This window comes from Talpa europaea (assembly GCF_964194135.1).
Source record: "Talpa europaea genome assembly, chromosome: 7".
NCBI lineage: Eukaryota > Metazoa > Chordata > Mammalia > Eulipotyphla > Talpidae > Talpa > Talpa europaea.
The window spans coordinates 34,963,167-34,988,415 of NC_140074.1; the positions used below are offsets into that span (position 1 = coordinate 34,963,167).

General features: G+C 39.5%; 1 protein-coding gene across 1 annotated transcript in view; it reads left to right on the plus strand.

Annotated features, from left to right (window-relative positions):
* Window positions 1-19,319, plus strand: part of LOC311172851 (histone-arginine methyltransferase CARM1-like) — a gene marked incomplete at its 3' end in the record, with an annotated part of 104,552 nt that extends 85,233 nt beyond the window's left edge. Inside the window, exons 5-9 of the mRNA XM_084236384.1 lie at window positions 2,809-2,890; window positions 4,115-4,200; window positions 6,696-6,785; window positions 8,897-9,034; window positions 19,226-19,319. Coding sequence (XP_084092510.1) covers window positions 2,809-2,890; window positions 4,115-4,200; window positions 6,696-6,785; window positions 8,897-9,034; window positions 19,226-19,319 — 490 coding nt within the window. The remainder of the gene's footprint in view (window positions 1-2,808; window positions 2,891-4,114; window positions 4,201-6,695; window positions 6,786-8,896; window positions 9,035-19,225) is intronic.
* Between the last annotated feature and the right edge of the window lie 5,930 nt (window positions 19,320-25,249).

Genomic DNA, 25,249 nt, shown 5'->3' on the forward strand with positions numbered 1-25,249 from the left:
CTCTATATTCCACATATTAGTGACACCATCTGGTGTTTATTTTCCTCCTTCTGACTTACTTCACTTAGCATTTTGCCTCCAGCTCTATTCATGTTACCATAAATGGCATGAGTATCTTTTTTTAATCACTGAGTAATATTCCAGTGTGTATTTATAAATATCTTCTTGATGCACTTATCTGTTTTTGAGCATTTGTTTCCATAATTTGGCTATTGGACATAGCACTGCAATATCAAAGATCTACAAAGAACTCATATAACTCAACAAAAAAACCTCCAAATAATGCAATCAAAAAATGGGCAGAAGAGTCAAATAGGTGCTTCTCTAAAGAAGACACAGATGGCCAACAGTCTTAAGAAAAAATGTTCATTATAGCAGGGAAATGAAAATCAAGATCACGGTGAGATATAACTTTATACCGTTGAGAATGACCTGTATCAAAAATACCAGAAACTACAAGTGCTGGCGAGGATGTAGAGAAAAGGAAACCCATGCTGCTGGTTGGAATGCAGATTTGTCCAGACTTTATGGAAGGATTAAAAATGGATCTGCCATTCTGAAACCAGAGTGCAGCAGCAGGGGCAGTGTCTGATCCTATTGCTCCACCACAGGCCACCTCTGTCTGTTTCCTCAGTGCCCAGCAGCCTGTTTTTTATACTACATACCAGGATCATAGAATGGACCAATCCTGTGCAAGCTATGAGCTGATTGGGGCTAAATGGTCCATTCAGCCTTGGGATTGGAAAATTGTTTTTAATATGTATATTTATAAAATTATATACAACAGTCTCCTGGCTTTACCTGTGAGTCAGCTTGGCTCAAACGCTCGGTAGAAAAAGAATAGGAAACAAGTAATAATGTCCCAAAACTTGGGTGAATTACTTTTGGTTTCTCCATTATCCTTATTGGCACCTGTGCCCACACTTAGGGCACCAAGTTCTCAATTCATTAATTAAATAAATGCATATAGGTAGATATTTTAGCTTTAACAGTGTGTTAGGTCCATGCTCAGTGCTTAATATACAATGATGAGTAAGAAAATATGTCTGGGTAAGACTTGGTATTTGTTTTACGTGGATAAAACTTAACTGTTTAAATGTAACACCAAGTTTTAAAACTTTCAATGGAAATATCTGAGTTGTGTCTTAAAAACTGAGTAGGAATTAACAGGGCAAAAAAAGGGAAGGGGTCTTCTAGGTAGTGAGGACAATAACCAAAGACTCAGAGAAGAGAAATGGACAGCCCTTTAGAATCCATACATCAGTCAGTAGTGTGCATTTAGTGTGCGGGACCAACTGTTGACTTAACAGCATTAGGACATCCGGCCTCACTTCTTCCCAGAGGGTATTTGAGGCTTTGATTTCTGATTTAGAGCCTCAGTTTGTTTGTCTGCTCAACTGCACCAAAATCTAACTGTACCCAAATTTTGTTTGATTATTCCATGTTGGTTTTTTCTCTTCTCCCTGTAGGTTTGCAGATGTGGCTTGAGAGAGAAAAGGCACTGATGAATTGAATTACTATCTGATTCACAGGCTATGTAGTGCATGTGCTTACACACAGAGAGGCACACACACACACCCCTACACTTATTAAGGAAGTCTCTTTTCAATTTCAGAATAAGGTTTTTCAGTCTCTAGTGGTAAGACCCCAAGCCTCTCTGGAATTGGACCTAGGAATTTGAGTTTTTAACAACCTCCCCCAAGAAATCCCAGGCACAGTCAGATTGGGAAACACTGCCCTAGTCTCTGGTGTGGATCTGAGATGAAGTTCAGAAAATAATAGCCTATACTAGTAGTAACAAAAGTACCAAGCATTGCTCAGAGTGCTTTGCTTTGTTTTGTATTAAATCATTTAACCCTTACTCTAATGCTACAGAGTGAGCTTATAATCATTTCCATTTTAGAGACAAGAAACTGAGGCACAGTTTAGGTTACTTTGCCAGGGTGCACAGCTTGTCAATGGCCCTGTGAATAAAGGTCCTCTTAATACTTTAGGTCTCTGCTCTAAATAGTCAAAACCATTAGTCAGGATGATCCAGTATGCCTGATATGCTCCAGACGTATCCTGAATTGTCCAGGCCTGAATTGCAATAGGTATGTAAAGGTAACAAATAGCCAGGTATGAAGGTAAATGCTTTATGTCTGGCTCACTGAGGGAAGGATATGTGATTTGTAGAGTTTGCCGGTTTCTGTGGTTCAGATGTTACTGACCATAGAATCAGAAAGAAATGTGCACAATGGACTGTGATGAGACAGTTCAAGTTCACCAGAAGATTCAGTCCTTCCTCACTTGTGACTCTGCCTGGTATCAGCCACCAAAGCAAAGGTGCAAGTTAGTGCCAGGGAAGAACAGAAAGGGGAAATCTGTTTCCTAAAGCAGCAGGAGTAGCCAGAGGCTCTGGAGATCTGAAGTCATACCCTGGGTTGGGATGGTAAGTGGGCCAAGGAATTATATGTTGGAACTTGGACAATTTGTCACAAAGCTTGAGGTCAAGGGTGAGAACCCAAAGAATTGCCTGGCTCTAAATACCATTCTTAGTCATCTCACCACAAATAATTTCCTTCACCTTGACTAGCTTGCCACCCACCTTCTCTTTCTCCACCTCAGATTAAGTACAGGTGTATAGATTCTCTAGAGAGTTTGAATTCCCAGGTACTCCTCTGCCATTCCTTACAGACCATTTGCCCTTCACCTGTTCTCACTCCAGGGTTGACTTAAAGTACCTCACAGCTCTTCACAGCTTTAAGGGACTTGGGGTCTGAGGTGAAAGAGAAGATGAAAGGTGTTTCTTTGTCCTGCCTATTCTAGGTATCAGCAGTGCTTCTATGGGGTTAACCTGTCCAGTCTCCGAGGTGCTGCAGTGGATGAATACTTCAGACAGCCAATAGTAGTAAGTGCATTTTTTTACAGTTTTCCCCCCACATGTTTTTCTGTTGATTCATTCATTCATTCACTAACGTACATGGGATGCACTGTGCTGCCAGATTTTGCTGATTCATCATAAAGACAAGAAAAAGCTCCTTAGAACACTGGATTTTGAATTCTTCCAGCTCTGATATTCCAGTCAGTTAAGAAAATTCTCAGAGAATTATACTGTCAAGAGCAAGGAGATTTAAGTAATGTCTGATTCCCCTACTACCCTGACTCACCCCAAGTAATGTCTGATTCCCCTACTACCCTGACTCACCCCATGTACACACTCAGCCCTCATCCATGTTCAGTAATTCACATCATCTGTTGATTCTATTGGCTCAAGGCATAAGAGAATAGGAGGCATTGTATAATAAACAGCTGTCAAACAGATTTGGGTTTCAATTATGGCTCCGCCTAACTGTGTAACCTTGGAGAACTTTAAGTTTGCATTATCTCAAACTCTTTCCATTGTAAGTGAAAGAAATCTCAACCCCAAATGGCATTTACTAAAATGAAATTACAGATCCTCAAAATTTGCCAAGCCTTGAAATAGAGCTTGCTTCAGGGACCTGTGGCAGAAGTTCAGACAGTGTCACTGAAAGCTTACTTTTCTATTCTCATCATTTATTTCAGTTTACTCTGACTTAACTTTCTTCTCTCCTGGTAGCAAAGGGTTCCAAACTCAGATGCTCACACTTCTAGGTTCTAAAGAGTGCCTACCTTTCCTAATAACTTGGGCAAACACCCTGTAATTAGTTTAGAGTCTGATTTCCCTACTTTGGCTCATGTGTCTATCTGTGAACCAATCACTGTCTTCAGGGGGAAGTTAATGCTCTGATTGGCCAATCTAGAGCCACATGCCACACCTGGAGTTGAAGGGGGACTAAATTCCTAAGGAACTTCTTGGAATATGGAGAAGAGGTAAATTCTATATAGTTGAAAGAACATCAGATACCTGATGCAGAGACATCATGAGGATTTCGTGATATAACCTCATAAAGCACTTAGCACTTCATAAAGCACAAAACACTTAATACTTGGCAGATAGTAAGTACTTAATAAGTGCTAGCTTTTACTATTAAGCTCACGTCTTCTAAATCCTCTTACCAACCTACTGTTTCAGGAGGAATGCTAGACCATGATCTTGCTTGAGTTCAGTTTACCCTGACAAAAGGATAATGTTGCCTTTTTCCCCCCCAAGGACACATTTGACATTAGGATTTTGATGGCTCGGACAGTCAAGTACACAGTAAACTTTATGGACGCCAAGGAAGCAGACCTCCAAAGGTTTGTACAAATCAATGTTACTCTTGAGTTTTAAAATCTCCTCTCCACCTCTCCCATCCCCAAAACTTCATGCAGAATTTTACTGCTCACACAAGGGAGAGATTTTAGGTGTAAGTTGCACACACAAATGATTTCGTCAGTACTCATTCCATTTATCACAAATTGAAGATAATAATGCCTCCTTCACTGGATTCTTTTAAGAAACAAGTGAAAAAAATAGTAGTAGCTTTTTCTTTTATAGTCAGACACTGTTCTGAGCCCTTTACCTGTCATGTCACATTTAATCCCCACAACAAATATGTGCAATTGGTACTGTTGTTATCCCCATTTTACCAATGACAAATATGAGGCAGAATGGAGAAGTAAGGTGCATGAGGTCACAGAATTAATAAGGATGTTAGAACTAGGATTTTCTCCATTCAGAACCCCGCAGAGCCTGGACATATTAATCACTCACCAAGGCCAGTGGCTGAAATAATGACATGAGGAAGAGCTGCAACTTGTTGAGTGCTTTTGCACATACCAGGTACGATACTGTGCTAGGTGTTATAAGGCACTGGCTCTATCCTGAGAGGACACTTGATAAATGTTACTTTTTATCTTCTTGCCCTCCACTTGAAGAGACTCTGAAGTAAAGATTCATTTCTCAGATGGTGATGTGAATCCCCTTTAGGTGTTTTTTCACTAGTATTTTGCTCTTTTATCCCTGAGAAGGTCTATAGTCAAAATTTTTTTTGTAGGCAAAAACTTAGGACCCAACCAGGTTAAAATATGCCTAAGGTACTGAGGAAGCACAGGCTGACTTTGGAAGGTGCAACTGACTAACTCAAACCATCATCTGTATTAAGACCACAATGGATTGAGGAAGCTATATCACTGAGCACAGGCTAGAACGTGTTGTGTAACAAAAAGAAAACTCGTGGCATATAATAATTTCAAGTGTCTTTATTATGCTCTCCACCATTTATTGATTGTGCACCAGTTTTACTTCTGCGCAGCATCACACACCCAGCACTCAGGCTGGTGCAACAGCCTCTATTTGGAACAACACTGATCACTGAGGCAACAGAAGTAGCAAGGCAAAGTGTACTAGCAATAAGCCCCAGTACAGTTCATTTATGTTTACATTTAATTGCTCAGTGTAAACCGTGTGTCAGTGCCTGAGTTCCAGTGAAAGGGAAATGCAATCCTAATATATGCTCAGAGGAAGTTAACTGGGGTTTGGAAACAATTCTTAATAATGACCATAGATCCAGACAATGTTGACTTCCACTGACTTCATGGCTGTTTTTGGGAACCAGGTATTTTTTTTTTAAATTGCATCTATGTTGGCTTTCCAGAGATAACATCCATTTCACTTGTGCATTGATTCAGCAAGTGTTTATTGAAATTTTGCTGTGTGACAGGTACTTTGCTGGCACAGGCACAAGTACAATAAGTTATTTCTTTAAGTATGCTCTTGAGGAACTCATGGTCCATTGAAAGGAATGCAAAAATGGGAAGAAGTCATTACAATGCAATACCAGTAAATTTGATTCCACAACTACAATAGGAAAACATTAGAAATACTCTGATTGTTGTAGGGTAGAAGTCAGGCATTTGGAGACACATAAATATAAATAATACACAACTTCCTATGAAAATCCCTGGAACACTTGCTAAAATAAGTCTCCTTACAGCAATGAAGCCCTAGCAATGAACTAATCAAGGCCCCTTTTAATTATGAAACACGTTAAACCTTACAAACCATATACAAATTTTTTTCCATTTGACTTGCTGAAGGATCTTATGAAGAAAGGAAAAACTTTGTAACCCTTCAATAAATGAGGAAACTAGGGTTCAGATAATTGTTTTACCAAGGTTCCATGCCTAAAACAGGTCCAGCATCTATATTTTAGTGCATCTTTTCCAATATGTTTTCTATTCGCAGTGATTCTGCATTTGGCATAAACCATGACTGCTTCTGTAAGAGTCTAGCTGTAACCTGAGGTGAGGGAAGACAGTTATATTGCCTCCCTGGAACAACTAATGAACCATGACCATGACCTTCTGAGCTTGATGTCCCCCCTTGTGATCCACTTCATTTTTTAGAGGCAGAAAAGCCTTTCCCCTCTGAACAACTGTGTGAGGGAGCTGCCACAGCCCATGTTTTCACTTCTTGAAGGATGGTTGTCACCTGTCCTGTGTCGTTTGCTCCTCAGTAGTCAAACCCAGCTCTGGAGGCTGCACTCACCCTGTGGAGTTCAGGGTCATTGCAGCACAGCCGTGTGAGCCTTGCAGAACTGCCAAGAAGCACCATTCTCAAATGTATGGCATCACCCAAGCATTAATCACATACCAAAAGAACCTTGCTGCCAAGGCAAAAGTGCTTAAGAGAAAAAGGAAATGTTCTGTAAATGTACCCACCATTCTCACAAATGTATCTAGTGTCAAGAACCAAAAAAAAAAATGACTCCAAGTGTTTCTTCTTTCTTTCCTTTTTTATTTCCTTGCAGAGTAGAAATCCCCTTTGTGTTTCAGATGGCACAGTCTGGCCTCGTCCACGGCCTGGCCTTCTGGTTTGACGTGGCCTTTGTTGGATCTCTGTAGGTATCACCACCTTTCTTTGCCTACTCTATCCCAGGCTATCCTTACTGTTTCTAACAACAACCTGAAAGTTTTAAGAATTAATTTCTACAGAGGGCCTCCCTGGTGGTGCTGCGGGTTGAGCACAGTGCTGTGAAGCTGTCCACAGCCTCTGCAGCATGGGTTCGATACCCAGCCAGCCAGGGAGATTCCCACATGGCGCAGCAGACCTCTCCTGTCGCGCCCACTGCTCCCCTCAGCAGTGTTTTTGGTCCATCTGCCTGTTCTGCTTCCTGTTCTGTCTCTGGTGAATCCTCTCACCCTCCCGCGTCCCTGGCTTGTACCCCAGCTACTGTATAAATAAAACTAAATCTTTAAAAAAAAAGAATTAATTTTTACAACAAAATTTGCTTCTCACATTTCAGAAAAATAAGCACTGATATCAATTATTCTTCTAGATTTTCAGGTGAAAGGAACATGAGACAGTTTTCCAAAGTGACATATTAGCCCTGGCTAAAATACTGTAAATCCTTTTAAACCAGTTGGATTGGAATCTGGAGAAATGAGAATGGATTTGTGCTTTATCTCTTTGATCTCTTCCAGAATAGTTGGGAGCCCCCAAGTCCCAGCTTGATTTCCCTCTCACCTGATTATAGAGCCTCTTGTGTCTGAGTGGTACCTGGACTTCACTTTCCTCTACCATCTTCCGTTTCCCTCACAGTCTTCCGTTTCACAAGCTGGAATCCCTTTTGCATGATCAGAAGGCATGTGTTGCTAATGCTAATTGTAACGTTAGGTTTCTTCTCCAGCCATGTACTCTCCATTCTCTCCTTAAGAATTTGAAAGTTTCAGAGAAAAGAGTAGAAAGACCAGCACCTTCAAGTTGGCTGTCAACATTTGGTATCTTTGTAAGGATAGCACCTGTTCCATGATCCCCATATCTCCAAGTAGTAAAGAAGTTTAAGCTGGTTCATATATTTAAAAAAAGTTCATTCATACTTTTCTAGTATAAAATATCCTTATAAAAATATCCAGGCTTATCATTACACCTGCTGCAAAAGAAGTGCCCATGGTCCATGATGAAGCTCTGGGGATTTGAGGGCCTCAGGGGAGGAGGGAATTTTCAGAAGCCTTGTCTGGGCTGACAATCAGAAGGAAAGAAGATGATGCGTGTAAATGATTCTTACTCCGCATATCATGTTTGTGCAAGGAATCTCTGCTTTCCCCCAGTAATATCACAAGGAAAGGCGTTTTGTCCTGTAGGAGTGAAATAAGCTTCAAGAGGGGACATTTCTTTGTAGTTAAATGTTTTATCCTAAAATCCGTAGAACGTTGCTTTCTACTCCATAATATAGCAGAGTATATTTCTGCATAAAAGTGGTTTATTTTACTTGGTGGTTACATTATATAAATTTTTTCCCAAGAAACTTCAAGTCATAACTGACCCTTTAGGAACTGGCCCCATGCTTAATATGTGCCTTATTCCCCTGTAAGCCAGTGACCACTGCCTGACCCCTGGACACGTCCCCTCTGTGTTCAAAGCACAGAAAGACATTCTCACTTTGCCATATAAAATGAAGAACTTCAGTTTAACCACACACACACAAACACACACATTTACCAATACAGGAACCCAAGCTGGAAGACCAGCAAAGGCCATGTGCTCCAGTAGCTTTTATTGCTTCCAGAAACTGTGTTAAACAAGTTAGCATGAGACAATAAGAATCCAGACTCCAGAATTCTCATGCTGCCAAAATTTCAAACAGATCAGTTCCTAATTTATCCATTAGACTCTAATGATGCTTGATTCAGAAATATAGACAGACAGATTGGGCAAGTTCATGGTTTTGAAGCCTGACTCTCCAGCAATCCTCTGTGTCACAATGGGCAGGTCCTTTAATCACTCTGGGCTTATATTATAGGCTGTACAGATTTAACAGAATAATATGCATAATACTCTCAGTGTAGTACCCAGCACATAATAATTGCTTGATAAATTGAGCTATCCTTATCTGAAAAAGATTTCATGAGTCAAATGCAATGAAACCACTTCACAACCTAGGTCTCCAGTCCAATCCATTAATATGGGCCTGAAATAAAATTGGATTTTAACTCTTTTCTTGTCCCATAGGGTAACAGTTTGGCTGTCAACAGCCCCAACTGAACCTCTGACCCATTGGTATCAGGTGCGGTGCCTTCTTCAGACTCCTCTCTTTGCCAAGGAAGGGGAGACACTCTCAGGGAAAGTGCTGTTTGTAGCCAACAAACGGTAAGCAGGAAAGTATGACACCATCCCACCTCTTCCTCTCAAGCCCTGACAGCTAGGAGTTAGTTGGGGGAAGGCAGCAAACCCCTGAGACTCCATCACTAGAAGTGGACAGCAGGCTTTGTAAAGGTGTGCCCCAATTTGCACAGGTGTCCTCAGCTGTAAAGCCTCAGATTGAATGTGGCAAGGAAGAGGAGCTTCAGATAACTCAAGGTCAGTGTTCTCCATGAGGCCATGGAAGAAGGAAGGAAATCAATCCATCAGCTCGTGGGAGCTTGCCAAAGGCTTTAATTACCAAGCATTTTATATCCCACATCACCTTCCTGGCCTCCCTTACCTATATCTAGCCACACACCCCTAATTTAGAAGAGCAGAATTGATCTGTACTGCAGGGGAAAGGCATTGCAGGGACAGTGTCAGAACTGGCTGCTTCCTTCTCATAATGAATTTCATGAGTTCTCTGCAGTAATTACTTTGATTTATCTCGTTTTAAAAATGCTCGCTCTCTTTCACCTTGTTGGAGCTTCACCTGAGTTTGATAGAGAAGCAAGGAGTAGCAGAGTGGTTCACTGACTTCTGGGACATCAGGGATACTCAGAAGTCATCTCATTCAGGCTTCTGCCCTCCTACCTCCCTCCCTTCCTTGGTCCAGAACTTAAACACACCAAGGATGGAGAGCTCACCACCTCAAAAATGAACCCTTCACTTTTGAGAGTCTTCATCTCTTTCATTATTAAAACCTAACATGCTCACATATACATTCAAAGCTACCAAACTCTGAGGTTGGTAATCTAAGTCTACTCACACTCCCATCCCTCACCTTACTCCCAGATGTGACTTCTTGGTGTGCAGCCTTTCGTATTATTTTCTGTACAGATACCAACAAATAACATCATTTTAGGGTGTTTAGTTCTCTGTGTTGTTTTTGTTGCTATCGTTTTTCACAAGGCAGTCTGTACTGCCAAGTTTTCACTTAGTAATAAGTCCTGGCTGCAGACACATCTGCTGTGCTCTTTTTAATAGAAGTATACTGGTCAAGAGTATGGATATATGATAGTATCTTCTAAAAAACCCTGATCAATATTTTTTTTGCTTCTAATTTTTTATTTTCACCATTGCAAACAATTCTTTACTAAATATCCTTAAACATATAGCTTGCATAGTGACATGAATATTTTAAATGAGATGGCTAGAAATGGTGACAGGGTTCAAAGGGACTGTACATGTCACAGTCTGATAGATACCACCTCTCTCAGTGGCCATGCCAGCCATGGATAACGAGCTTGTTTCTCCACATTTTTCTCTAAACTGGAACTTATCAGTCCCCATGTTTTTTTTTAACCAGTCTAATCAGCCCCAAAACAATTTTTCAAGGTTGCATCTAGTTGTTTTGATTTACATTTCCTAAAATGTTGGTAAAGCTAGGTAACTTTTCATATGGTCATCAGCTGTTGATGATTTCTAGTATAGACATCTCAATTATTAAAAGATTATTCTTGCCATTGATCCTTTACATTCCTATATATTCTATTCATTGTCCTTAGTTGTGTTTCTGAATTCAGTTAAAAGGAAATAAGTCTTTTCCAACTTCCAAATGGCAGTTCTGCTCTTCTTCTAATAGTGTCCTTGTATTGATGTCCTTGGTGTTTACCATCCAGTTAATGGGTGATAAATTCCTAGAGAGCAATTTCAGGAGTCTCCATGCTGTTTTGCCAGCTCTTTTTCCTATGTATCATTCTGCTTCCTAAAAATAGTGCTCCCCTCCTGAGGCTTTAGATTGCTCCAGCACGTTCCAGCTCCAGGAGCACTTCCACCTCTATAGCCTAGCTCACCCCAATGCCTACACAAGATTTACAAGCAATCCTGTTTAAGCTGCTTACATTTCAGAAAATGCCCCTCACTTTCAGGTAGTGTGTTGTTGCCAGCACTTTCTGAGCTCTCCCCTGGGTTCTCATAACAACCTTTGCACTTCTTCTCTACTTCTTCCCATGTGGCTCCCAACCAATCTCAAGTGCTTTTGCAGCCTTTCCATGTACGTTGGAGACGGCAGATTTATTTTTCTCCTGATTTTGCAGAACATGAGGTCTATGGTCTGCAGTGTCTTTCTGTTTTCCCTGATTTTGGATGACTTCCAGGAGGAAAAATGGAAAATGCTGACTTGTGTCATGTTCATCCAGGAAGCTACCACTTTCTTCCTCATAAACCATCTGTTTAATGACCAGTTCTAAAAAAGAAAAGAAGTGCTAAGGAGCAATAGCCCACATCTGCCTGATGTTTTTGAATGTTGCCTTTTCTGCTTTTTGCAAGCCAGGGTAACATTGCTTTGTTTTCAAATACTTATATTTTAAGGTATCTTGGAATGTAATAGGTGAGTGAATTAATTTAGGTCATATTTTTCCTTTATATCCTCTGACATATATTGGGTCTCATCCTTATCAGTCATGTTTTCATATCCTTCTCTCTATTGTTCCTCTGATAGCTAAAAAGAAAGCAAACTATCACCTTTAATGCTCCTTCTTCATGATCCCCAGGGCTCCTGTAGCCCTCCATGCCTTCATTATACACCAACACTGTGTGGTTATTATTTGCCTGGGTGTGAGCATCCTTATAAAGAGGGCCTTATTGGCTGGTGGATCCCTCCTCATTTAATATAATTCAGAGACTCAGCAATGTTGTGGAATGACTGAGTGGATGAAGGAGGCATGAGTGGATGATCCCTCTCTTGTTAAGAACTTAGCTTGGCAAAAAAAAAAGTCGTTATAATAAATTAAAAATCAGAATCACCAGGGAGCTATAAATCAGAGACATTCTGCAGGAGAGAAGGAGGGAGAAGGATCAAGACAGGGGAGGGACTCCATCAAGACACCAGGAACTACAAATCCCAGGATCCCCAGAGGGAAGTGGTGAGGACCTAAGGGCAGAGTTAAGCAGCCATTTTCTCTGTTTGTAAATAAAAACCAGCCATGTTAGTGGGGTTGGGCACACTTGGCTCATGCTCTTGGCCAGGCAGGTTTGGTCTCCGCAGGTCATTTAGGATTCCAGGTCGGCGGAACAGGTAGGACCATTTAAGAATTTATCTCCCTCTTTTCTCCCTGAGTTGCACATCTCCTCATTCCCCTTCCCTTGTAAATAAACCTTTTGTTAACCTTTAAAAAAAAAAAAAAAGACAGGGGAGGGAAGAGCACAAGGGACTGTGGTGATGGTGCCTGGGTGAACTGGTGGTGGGAATTTCACAGGGACTACACCGGAGAGGAGAAAGCATACTTTGTACAAAATGAAGAATGATGTAAAAAATATGTAAACAAACAAAAAAACTTAGTTTGGCAGAATTGAAAGAAGAAATCATTGGCAAAGGATAGAGAAAGAAGAAAGGGAGAAAGAGAGGGAGGAAGATGTTTATATTACAGCAGCGTCCTTGGGTAGAGACAGGAGACCAGAATTTGGGTTCTAATGTACCCTGGTTCGGTACCTATCTCTTCTGGACATGAATGACCTTGGGCAAGCTAATGAATCTCTCTCGCGCCTCATTTTGCTTACTTCATTATCTGTAAAGTAGAATTTATAATGATTGTCTTGCCAAGCTTTTGCAAATATTAAAAGAAAGAGTACAGGAGGATAGTAAATAATACAGAATAGGTTCACACTGAAACTTAATTCCATTTCTCTTTCCTGCGATCATACCTCATCAGCTAATGTGTTTTAAAATTCTGATTTTAAAACAAATCCCATTGTTGTTGTTCCCTGAAAAAAATAAAATTCTGATTTTACTTGTTATTTTCTACAAACCTCAGTGCTTTTTGAAGGTCAGTGTTTGTGTTTTCATGTTCTTTCTTTTTTTTTCCAGTAAGGTGCAACCTCTTTATTCTGCCTTGGATAGGCTCTTCCCCTCCCTTATTGTCAAATGTTCTTTTCAACTCTGACCTCCGGGGAGAACTCCCTGAGCAACCACATAGGTGTGACAATCACTGCCCTTTCCTTCCCTGCCAAGATCATTTGTGGTTGTATAGTTAGCATTTTATTTTTGACAACCTCCCATCATTCTTGGGCTGTCATTAATTTTATTGCTCCAAACAATAAAATAGAAGTTATCATTTTCATGAACTTTGTGAAATTTATATCCCTAAAGTTCACAGAAGTGGTCTCCAAGGCTTTTTGATCATGTGCATCTATGAGTAAAAATATTTTATCTCGTGTCCCCCAAGAATACTAATGTTGATCTTTTAATTATATTCCTGTACTATAGAAATAACAATAACAATAATAATATGAAGCACAAAAATAAGTCCTCACTCCTATACTTTACTACGTACTCTAGTCTCTCTATGTATGCACATTTCTGTGTATATATACATATCTAGAAATTCATGAAATCTGTATTTTATAAGGCATGAAAACAGATATAAAAATCATTGGAAAAATATATAGGCTGATTATTGGATCTAGCTCAACCACATATCCTGTACTATGAAACATAACTGTTATATTAACCTAGATTCCTTATACTATGTTTTGAAACATAACTTAAAATTTGGAGTCTGTGCCCAAGATTTTCAGAGGATTTGGTTTCCAGAGAGTTTGATGAGCTTCATATTTTATAAAGTAGGAAAAGTCCTGATCAAATAATTAAAGTTTGGGGAGCTTCAAGTTCTGCTCCTAGTGGTCATCTTTAAAATGTTGTGCCTTGGGGCCTCCCCTGGTGGCACAGCAGTTGAGTGCTGGGCTGCGAAGCTGCCCGCAGCCTCTGCAGCACCGGTTCGATCCCCGGCCACTGGTGAGGGTCCCACATGGCCCACAGACCTCTCCTGCCGCCTGCTGCTCCCCTCAGCAGTGTACTTCGGTCCTTCTGCCTGTTGTGCTCCCCGCTCTGGCTCTGGTGAATTCCCTCACCCTCCCACGCTTCTGACTGTACCCAGTGCTTATATAAATAAAAAATAAATCTTTAAAAAAATAAAATAAAATAAAATGTTGTGCCTTGGACTTCCCCTAAGTGGAAATCTTTCAGCAACTATGTATTTGAACAGCTGCAGCAGAAGGAATTCTAAAGTGAAGCTGTTGTGCATGATGCGGCGGAGTAACAGTGCGTGCTGGTGCAGCTTTCTGGGACATTTCTTCACTTTACCTTGCTACTCAGAATCTTTTAGCTCTGATCCATGTGCCCATCAGCTAATTCGTGTTTACTCAGTTATGTTGTACCATATTACTTAAGGTATAACCTGAGGAACTTGGTTAAGGCAGTAAATATCTTAACTCTTAGTTGGTGCTTAGAACTCTCGTTTACTTAGTGAATTACTAGTGTCTAATATACATTTGATCAATAACTATATTAATTTCCTAAGGCTTCTGTGACAACCATTGCCTGAGTGGCTTCTGTCACAGTTTTGGAGACTAGAAGTACGAAATCCAGGTATCAGCACAGTCATGTTGACTCTGTTGACTCCAGAAAAGAAGTGTTCCCATGTCTTTCAGCTTCTGAAATCCTGGTGGAGTTGTAGCTGCACTTTTCCAGTCTCTGCCTCTGTCTTTACTCGGATTTACTTCCTAGCAGGACACCAGTCATTGTATTTGAGTCTCACTGTAGTCCAGTATGACTTTATCTAAACTTTATTATGTGTACAAAGGTCACAAATAAGGTCACATTCACAGGTACCCAGGTTTAGACAGGAGGAAAAATTTTGACAGCAAGTGGTTAAATCCTCCACACAAACTAACTGAAAATGTGTAAAATATTCATTCAGATTTTCTTCTATAAACCAGTGTATGCCTCTCTCGGGCACATTTAAACTCTTTTGAAAAATTGAAAAACACTGGTCTAGCCTCCACACCTGCTGAGAATCTTATTCTTTCATTTATCTTCCAGTAAATCCTCAGTGACTGGGGCCAAATTTCCCATGCTTTCTGCCACTTCTGCTTCTCCATCCTGTTCTGCCTTGGTGATCAGCACTAAGCCAATCCCAAGATTGGGATTCTCCAAGATGAAATTATCATCCATTACCACATTCCCCAGAAAGACATCCTACATGTGTTGTTTCCAACTGTCTAATTCTTTAATATTATAAAAGAATTGTTGGTGGACAAATTATTTTGTATTCAACCTTGAACTAAGGTACATCCACACTTGTATTCTCCTGTTTTCTCTGTCAGAGTTTGAGTAAGTCTAAGATTTCAGTCAGTTTTTAATACACATCACTAAATAACTGGTTTCCAAAACATTAGCAGTTATTTAAGGTCCTGTAGACACAACTTTGGAACATTATGACTTACTGCTGGCTTTATGAACACTGCACATTCATTATTGGATTTGGAGCTAGCATCCTGGATCTCTTGGCACTAGTATGATGCTACTCCTGGAATAGAAAAGTGCATTATTCTCTGGAAATTTTAGGTGAGGACACATTTTCCCTTGGTGAGAAGAATCACTATCAATAGAGTGAATTTAACTGTGCCCTTCCCTTACCCCCTAGCTGCTTCCCCACCACACACACACACACACACACACACACACACACACACACACACACACGAAAAAAATCTCAGCTTTTCACTGAGCAAACATCCATGTCATGACATGAAACTCTTTTTCTCTTTCCCATAGGGGAAGTAGGACTTTGAAGATAGGTGAAAGAAGAATGATGGGTTGTGAAAAGTGAGTGTAAAGTGACAATGTGATCATAAATAGCATTCAGAGAAAGACTTGCTGAGGATCCTATAGCAAGAACTTACTAATTCTTCTTCCTAACCACAACAGGAAACATTGTTATGAGTTTTTTGGTTTTGAACAATAATAAATAGCACCTTTTATTCAGCATCAGAATGTATACCAAAAATTGGGGCCTACCTGGTGGCGCAAGGGGTTAAGACGCAACTTATGAAGCTATCCACAGCCACTGCAGCACGAGTTCAATCCCTGGCCAGGGAACTACCCACACGGCGCAGCAGACCTCTCTGACTCTCCTGCTGCTCCCCTCAGCAGTGTATTTCAGTCAATCTGCCTGTTCTGTTTCCCACTCTGTCTCTGGTAAATCCTCTCACCCCCTCACCTCTGGCCTGTACCTCAGTTCTTGTATGCATAAATACATAAATCTTTAAGGAAAAAAAGTTTTTTTTAAAAAAACAAAAAGATTGTATACCAAAAATTGGATTGATATTCACGTATCTTACTTTTTTCTCAAATTTTATTAATTTTTCAGTTGTATACATACTGTATAATTTTGGGAGTACAACTTCACACCTCCATATGTGCACATACCTCACTCACTCTTCACCAAAGTTCCCTTGCCAAGGTCTGATTTCCCTTCCGTCTTTCTCCCCTTCCCCCCCATTCCCACTGGCAACTGGTGTATTTTTCACAGAGTCTAAGAATTATTTTTGCTGCACTTGACCAATTTGTTCTCTTGGTTATTTTTATTCCACAAATGAGTGAATTCATCTGGTAACTGTCTCTCACTTTCTGACTTATTTCACGTAGCATCCATCAAGATCCATCAGTGTTGTCCCCAAAGACACTGTTTCATCATTTTTAAGAGCTGAGTTTATTCCATTGAGTATATACTCCACAATTTCTTTATCCTACCATCTGTCATTGGACAGTTAGTTTGGTTCTATGACCTGGTTGTTGTGAATCATGTTGCCATGAACATAGGAAAATTTAAACCTTTTCATATTTCCAGTTTGCGTATTCTTTATGTAAATGCCTAGCAGTGGTATTGCTCATTCATATGATATTTTCCTTTTTTTAAGGACTCTTCTTACCATTTTACATAGAGGCTGTGCAAAATCTGTTGCTTCTGATCACTAACATTTGTTGCTTCCAGTCCCTTTGATACAGGCCATTCTCACAATAGTGAGGAGATATTTCACTATGGTTTTCTTTTGCTCTATAATAAGTAATGATGAGCATTTTTTTCATGTGCCTGTTGGCAGTCTGTATTTTGGGAGTCCATTGTTTGCATTAGAGTCTGTTTAGGTCTTTTGCCCCTTTTTTGATTGGGTTGTTTGGTTTTTTTGTTGGGTTGCATGGATTCTTTATATATCTTGGAAATTAATCCCTGGTTAGAAATGTGATATGCAAACATCTTCACCCAATCCATAGGCTGCCTTTTTGTTTTGACGGTGGTTTCTTTCAAGATACAAATGCTTTTTACTTTGATATAGTCCTGTTTGTTTATTTTTGCTCTTGTTTCCCTTGCCATTGGGCTTGTTCCCTAAATACATTTCTATGGTTGGCATCCTGGAGTATATTGTAAGTATTTTATGACTCCAGGTGTTATATTCAACTCTTTTGACCATTTTGAATTAATTTTTGTGTATGATTATTTCTCATGAGCTCACTGTCAATGTCTGGTTCTGCTGTCTACCTTTGAATAGCACAAATGCAGTAAACTATGGCATTTGTATATGATAGAAGAAAAAAGTTTAAAACAAAGAGCTTTGAGTCAATTAAATGAGTTGAAGATCAAGAGACATAATCTTCATGTTTCAATGAATGACATTTTTTCCGTCTTTGTTTGGGCCCAATAAAATCTAGCATTGAGTTACTGGTTTCATCCAATCTGAACTTATTTTTAAGCCTGCCCAGGCTACCAGCAATTACAGAGTGGAGAGTAGGAGTAGAGAAATTTGTGTTATACCCTATTTCTGGAACTTAAAAAAGAAGGCTAGAAAAACAAAGAAATTCAAATGAAATTAATAATATCTTAAACCCCCGAATTTAAATGTTGAATTGGTAAAGGTATAGTAAAATTAGCACTTTTATACTTTTTAGGTGAGGAAGTATTTTGGTATACTTTCTGGAAGGCATTTTAGAAATAGGTACTGGGAAATTTAAATATGTCTGTATCCTTTAACTCAGTAAGTCTACTTCAAAGAATTTATTTCAGGGAAATAATCACAAATAGGACAACATATCTGTTAAAAGAATGTCCTTTTGCAGCTGAATTTCTGTCATAAAACTAGATTTTTGTTATAATAAGTAATAATGTTAAAAATGTATTTAACAGTGGAGAATTATTAAATAAATGCTGTATTCATATACTACTATTGGAAACTATATTTTTAAGAATTATCTTATGGGCCTCCCCGGTGGCGCAGCGGTTGAGCGCTGGGTTGCGAAACTGCGCGCGGCCTCTGCGGCGCCGGTTCGATCCCCGGCTGCTCCCCGGCCACCAGAGGAGGGTCCCACATGGCGTGCAGACCTCTCCTGCCGCCCGCTGCTCCCCTCAGCAGTGTACTTCGGACCTTCTGCCTGCTCTGCTCCCCGCTCTGGCTCTGGTGAATTCTCTCACCCTCCCGCGCTTCTGACTGTACCCAGTGCATGTAAAAACAAACAAACAAACAAACCAGCAAACAAATAAATAAAGCATGCCTCTATAAAAAAAAAAAAAAAAAAAAGAATTATCTTATGATAAAGGATAAACACTTGCTAGTGCTAAATAAAATAAGAATTTACAAAAAAAGACTTAAGCATCATTTTGTTAAGGATTTATATCTATAAATAGAGGGAAAGAACCTAGAAGAGAAATGCTTTATAATGTTAGCTGAAAGAATCTTTGTCTAGTGGCATTAGGAATTATTTATTTTCATTCCATTTTTCCTTATTTTTTCAATTTTTCCTTTGTGAATATGTAGCACTTTTATAATCAGAGGAAATACTTTTTAATTGAGACAATATTTGAATACCTTCGTCACTTACCACCACCATCGGGCACCCACCAACAGCTCACCCATAGTCACCACCATAGTTCATTGTGCTTTCTTCCCTCTTCTACCTCCTCCCCACCTTGGTTCTTCAGTTCAGTAGTTAGCTATCAAGGGTTAGGGTTTAAATTAGTATTTATCTCTTAATTTAGTTACTTTATATTCCAAATAATAGTGACACCATCCAGTATTTATCTTTCTCGTTCTGACTTATTTCACTTAGCATTATCCCTTCCAACTCCATCCATGTTGCCATAAATGGCATGAAGTTACTTTTTTGATAGATGCATGATACTCCATTTTGTATATATACCACCCCTAGGCATCTACTGAAAAGAGTCAAAAAAACTAATTTGAAAGGAAACATGCATTCCCATATTTATTGCAGTGCAAATTATGAAAACAACCTACATGCCCCAGAACAGTTGAGTAGCTAAAGAAGATGCAGTATATATACATGTTTGTTTTTTTTGTTTCCCTCCCCTCCCCCCCTCCATACAGACAGAGCTATGACATTCAGATCGTGGCGCTGGTTAACCAGACGGGTTTCAGATCTGGGAACATCCTCGATTTAAAGAATCCTTTTTTTAGGTAAGAGATACTGTCGTCCATTTTTATGTATATAAAATCTCAATTGACCAACTGACAAGATAGAGAGGTTCAGAATAATTCCGCCTTTTCTAAGAGGAAAAAAAAGAAGAGTAGATGCTTTTACTGAGGAGACTTGGATCCTGATGGACTTGAGTGCTTCACATTCCTTTTAACAGAATTCTGTAGGCAGGGACCTCACTGGTGTCTCAGGCGGTTGAGCTGCGAAGCTGTCCGCAGCCTCTGCAGTGCCAGTTCAATCCCAACTGGCTGCGGAGCAACCCACATAGTGCAGCAGACCTCTTCCTGTCTTGCCTGCTGCTTCCTTCAGTCAATCTGTCTGTTCTGCTCCCCACTCTGTCTCTGGTGAATCCTCTCACCCTCCCGCACATCTGGCCTATGCCCCTGTTCTTGTATAAATAAATAAATCTTTAAAAAAAAAAGAATTCTATAGGTAGTAACCTGATACTGAGACAGTGGATACTGGGCAGTCCTACAAAGTGAATTTCCATCCCAACTAGGCTATTAACAGTTGTGTGACCTCAGGCAAAGTGACTCTCCTTCTGGCATTTGGTTTTCTCATCTGTAAGATGTGGAGCTTGAAGATGACCTCTTGTCACCTTCATTCACAAAGGAATGATTTTATGTAACAGTTACTCCAATACATCTAAAACATGAATCCATTAAAGTACATTTTGGAGATGTGTAGATCATGTTGAGTCAGGACATACCTCTCTTGAGAAGCTATGCAGATTTTGTCTGATACAAAAACTTGCCCAGTGAGATGGCTACAACATGTGTTTCTGGAAAACTCCCCAACCTTACACCTAGTCAGTATGAGACAATTAAAAATATGTATGTGAAATCAGCTATGCAGAAAAAAACTTCTGGACATTGTCACTCTTGAGTTCTTTATTAAAAAAACTTTTCTCATAAGATAATGTCTCCTCAAGGCTTTTGCCTGAAGCCTCCTGTCTATACCACATTGAAAAGCTTGAAGAGCAAACACAGGCAACCAAACCAAGAATTCTTTGGCAGAAATGGGAAAATTAAATTTGATATTAAAGAAAAGGAGTAAAAAACAGACAAAGCTGCAATTATGTATGTTTTGTGCGAATTTTTCTGCCTGGTGGGGATCTTTGAAACGCATTGCCAATTAGGGAAATAGAGCTCATTTTTAATGCTGAGACAAGGAAGGAATTTTCACTCCCATCCCTCCTGTACTCAGTCAGGCCATGTAAAGCAAATGAGGTTCTGACCTCATTAAAAACAGGCTGACTGTTCACTAGTACTATTTGACCTGCCTAGGCCTCAGTTTTCTCATCTGCAAAATGAGATAAATAACGCATACTCACTGGGAGATGTCAGGCATTTCCATGCCATGTTCAAGGACTTAACAGTTTACATAACTAGTGCTCAATAAATGCTGCTTTTCTTTCTTCCTCCCATTTCTTCCTGTCCCCTCTTACTCCCTCAATAAGTAGATAATGATTTGTGGTTCATTCTAAACAGAATCATTTGGATTTTTGGACCAAAAAATTGCCTGGGGAGAGGGAACAAAACTTTCACATGCAAGAACCAAATAAACTAGTAACATTTGAATCCCTCCTCACCTTACAAGAACAAAGTCTTCACCAGAAAACCACCCAGAGAGGTCTTTGGCCTTTGCCTTAACCAGTCCCTTCTTCCCATGAAGGCAAAACATAGTGCCCACAAAGGCAGAGTGAGAACTTGTCAAAGGTCTGGTGCCACATCACATGGCCATTGATCACCCTGTCAAAACAGCAAGGCTGTTGAGTGCAGGCAGATGCTTTCTCCCATTTTCTTTCAGCGGCATATTTAGCTGACATATGTAACTAAGCAGATGAGAGTGTTTAAAAATGTTTCTCCCTTAGGAATTCCAGATCTTGGTTGTATTTCTTGATCATTTCTTTCCTGATGTCTACCCCTCAGTTTCCTTAATGCACATGGTAGTTAAATTATAGAATCTTTGAAGACTGCTTAGCATATAGTAGATGCTCAGTGAAGGTGTTCAACAATTCTCTTTTTTCCTGGCATTCAATTCCAATTTGCTATGGCAGCAATTCAGAGGAAGCACAAAAGGGTGTGTGTGTGTGTGTGTGTGTGTGTGTGTGTGTTGGAGAAAACTAAGATAAATAACAATACATGCAGTGACCATAAGATCCAGTAATCACATTCTTAGGTATTTACAGAGTGAAATAAAAACTATAGTTATGCATCGCTTAATGACATACTGAGAAATGCATCACAGAGTTAGGAGACTTCATCATTGTGTGAACATCACAGAGTGTCATTACACTAACCAACATGGCAGTGCCTCCTGCATACCTGGGAGATAGGGCTTCTGGGTGATAGAACATTTTTCAGGTGATAGAACTTTATCTTGATTGTAGTGGTGACAGTACATGGCTTTGAAAAGTTGCAGAACTGTACTCCAGAAAAGATGAATTTTACTGTATGTAAGAAATGTTTTAAATATATAAAAAGTTATCAAAATAAGAAATGAACTACATCAAGGGATAGCAGGAAGCAGTCTGCATTATACGCTAGACAGAGACAAGGCCAGGGCTGGTGGTGGGTGTTATTTACTTTGAGTGGTCTGGGAGGCCTCTCTGAAGAGTGCAGAGAGATTTAAATGTCAGAAGGGAACTATGCCGGCAGATGTGTAAGCAGAATCTTCTACAAGAGAACACTAAGGGCAGAGGCCTGAGGCCAAATGAGCCTATTGATAGCAAGAAGAGAGAGAAATAAGTCAGTGCTTAGTCTTTGTTATAAATCTATAAAAAAGAAAAAGAAAAAGTTATTTCAGTGAACAAAAATCTAGATCATCATCTCAGATCTGAATTTAGGCTATGCATAATCAAACTTACTAAATATAGCGGGTAAATATAGATCTAAGGCTGCCCATAAAACCTCCAGAGAAGGGCATCAGAATGGGAAGAGGGATCGGGGAGGGGGCGAGGAGGGAAGGAGAGGACGTGAACTCCAAGCCAGCTTGCCTCTAGCTTTGGATGTGGATAGAACGTAATTATGTTGGTGTCATCAAATCGTCTTCTCTGTTTTAGGTTTGCTTAGAAGATAGTGACAAGCCAAAGCAATACGTAAAATGAAGGCCTGAGAAGTCTCTTGACATTCAAGTTCATACTTCATGTTCCAAATATGCGTTTTCATTTTTGCAAAGATGTTTAAATTTTTTTCTAACTCTAAAATGTGCATCATAATTTTATTGACAAATCTCTTCCTTCATACTTCTTGGACTGGCTCCTTACAATTTTCTGCATATAGTTGAAAATATTTTTTTAATTTTTGATTTCTCTCAATTTTTATTATTTTAGTATATGTGCTGCCGAAGCAAACACTCAATTTTTATTGTTTTAAGGAAAGTCAGAAGCATTGCTTAAATTTTTTGAAGTACTTTAAAAAAGAAATTTAACAAACCCCTACCTTATGTTTACATGTATGTGTATGTATGACATAACATAAGAACATGTTAGCAATGATCTTTTACTTGCAATTTTAATGACTTTCTTTGCAAATATTTTTTAACAAATCAACTACTACTTAGCTCAGCAATGTGTTAAAAAAAAGTTTCCCTTATTCATATAATGAAATAATACAATGTCAGGAATGTTCTTCATTGGCAATATCTGATGACTCTATATGTAGTTAAGGAAAGAAAGGTGGACCCTTTGTCAGTTCTCGTAAGTTTACGATAAAAATGTACAGTATGAGATACCAGTGAGGCCTCTCCTTTAAGACATTTGTTATATGTCACACATCAACTGGTGATGAAAGATGATCTTTCCAAAGAGCAGGTTTTCCCTTGGCCCAGACAACCCTCATAAAAATGGATGTCACATCAGGGAGACTATTTATTGAAGCCCAATAGGCAACCTGCTCACTCGGTGGGGGAAACTGGAATAAACAGCAACTACATATTCTCATCAGTCAGTCAGTCACCCACAGCTCTCAGCTTTCTACCCTGGTGCTTTCATTCATTCTGGTCACTCAATTTGAAATCGCCTTCCCCTTCTTTTCATTCTAGCAGTCATTCTCATTGCTGCAAGGCTCCATTCCTATACCCCCTCACCAGCCTGCCTGGATAACAATCTCCCATTCTCACTAGAAGTACCCTTCCCCATCTTTAACATACCTCCTGTCCCTACACTTATCTAATCCTTTCTTGCAGCATTTTATCACTTTGTCCCTTAAATATGCACATGTATTTCTCTCCCATTAGCTATTTGGATCTGAGTTTGATTCATTTTTTAATTTTTCATAATGCCTAAAAGTAACCTGATGTGTGGAAGATGCTCAATAAATGTACATTAATTAAATTTATCATGAAGATAAGAGGAACTGGAATTACGGACTCCAGCCTGACAGTATCCTATTTGCCTTTCAGTCACATTAGGTGGAATCTGTAAACCTTGGGTTGCAAAAACAACATGGCTGCCACCTCTGCCTCAACCCACACCCTGGGCAGACACTCTAGGGTCTTTCAGAACCCTTCTCATTGCCCTGCAGGAAACCTTTATCTGTCTATAGTAGTAGACACAAGAGATGAAACCCACTCCTTTTAAGGATTCCCAAAAAATATTATTTCTCAATCCATGAACAATCCCAAAGATCTGTGATATTTATGAATTTATATCTATAGTTTTGCTGGAGCACAAATTTGATACAGATATCTGCTGCAAGCAGGTGTGGAAGATGTCTCTTTGTCAGTCATTCAGAGCATACAGCTCCATGTGATCAATATCCCTGTTGATAGATATTGTAACAATGGTTTTTCATCTTCTTCATCTTAATTTTGGCAATTTAAAGTGCATTCCTAGTAAATTAGGTAAATTCATAGTAAGAATTGGGTAAATTTGGGTAAATTCTTAGTAAGTGTTGCTTTTTAAATGATAAGATGTAAAATAAGATAGAGTTTACTTTAGTGGAGGAATGTAGTAACTTTACTATTCAGTCCTGTATTTATAGAAAGGAAATCAAAAGGGATTGCTTAATGTAATTTATTGTGTTTTGTGGGGAAATTATATCACTATAGTAATTGCAAATTTGGAAGGGATCTCATGGCATGCCTCTTGTGAGTACCAAGAGTAGATTCTGAATTTAGGAAAATCTGGGAAATCTGAGTCCTTCATGAAACTTTGTCACCATAATTAAGATAAGACTGGGACTCTGAAGACTCATGTTGGGCAAGAACTGATGTCAGGAGCCAGGACTGGTGTTAAACTTGGAGTCGCGCAAGTTGAGAGTCCAGGACACAGACCAGAAGTCACTATGGAGGTTAAAGTGCATCTTTGACTACCAGACTGAAAATACATTAAAATAATGAAATTTATATCCAAGTAACAAGATGTCCACAATAGCATCAACTCCGGGGTTGAAGGTTCAGTGATCCAATGATTTTTCCCCTCCTTTTGCTCTGCCACCCTCCCTCATAGACCAGTCCCCTTTAAAGGTGACCATGGAAGTTACAGGAGTCACATCCAGACAAACCAATGTCTAGAGTCATAAAATGAGGTTTTCGCTTTTGATGTCTTCTCTTAAAATAACAATGATAGTTAGTGCAGTTAATTGTTAATTGCACTTGTTATGTCCCACATGCTATTCTAAATGCTTTGCAAATGTTGACTACTTTATATCCTTACAACAACGCTTTTAGGTGTGTATTATTAATTATACTTAACAGATGATGAAATAAAGGCAGGAAGGTCAAGGAACTCTCTCAAGGACACAGCTACCAGGTGGTAGAACCAGGTAATCCACTCTAGAATCTGTGCCCTTGGCTGCAAAAGTCTGAAAACCTTTTCAAAAGCAACCTAGAGACTTGGCATGATTTATGCCAAGGACCATGACTAGAAATGAGTTATGTGCCCACATCTAAACCAATCACCAGTGGGTGGT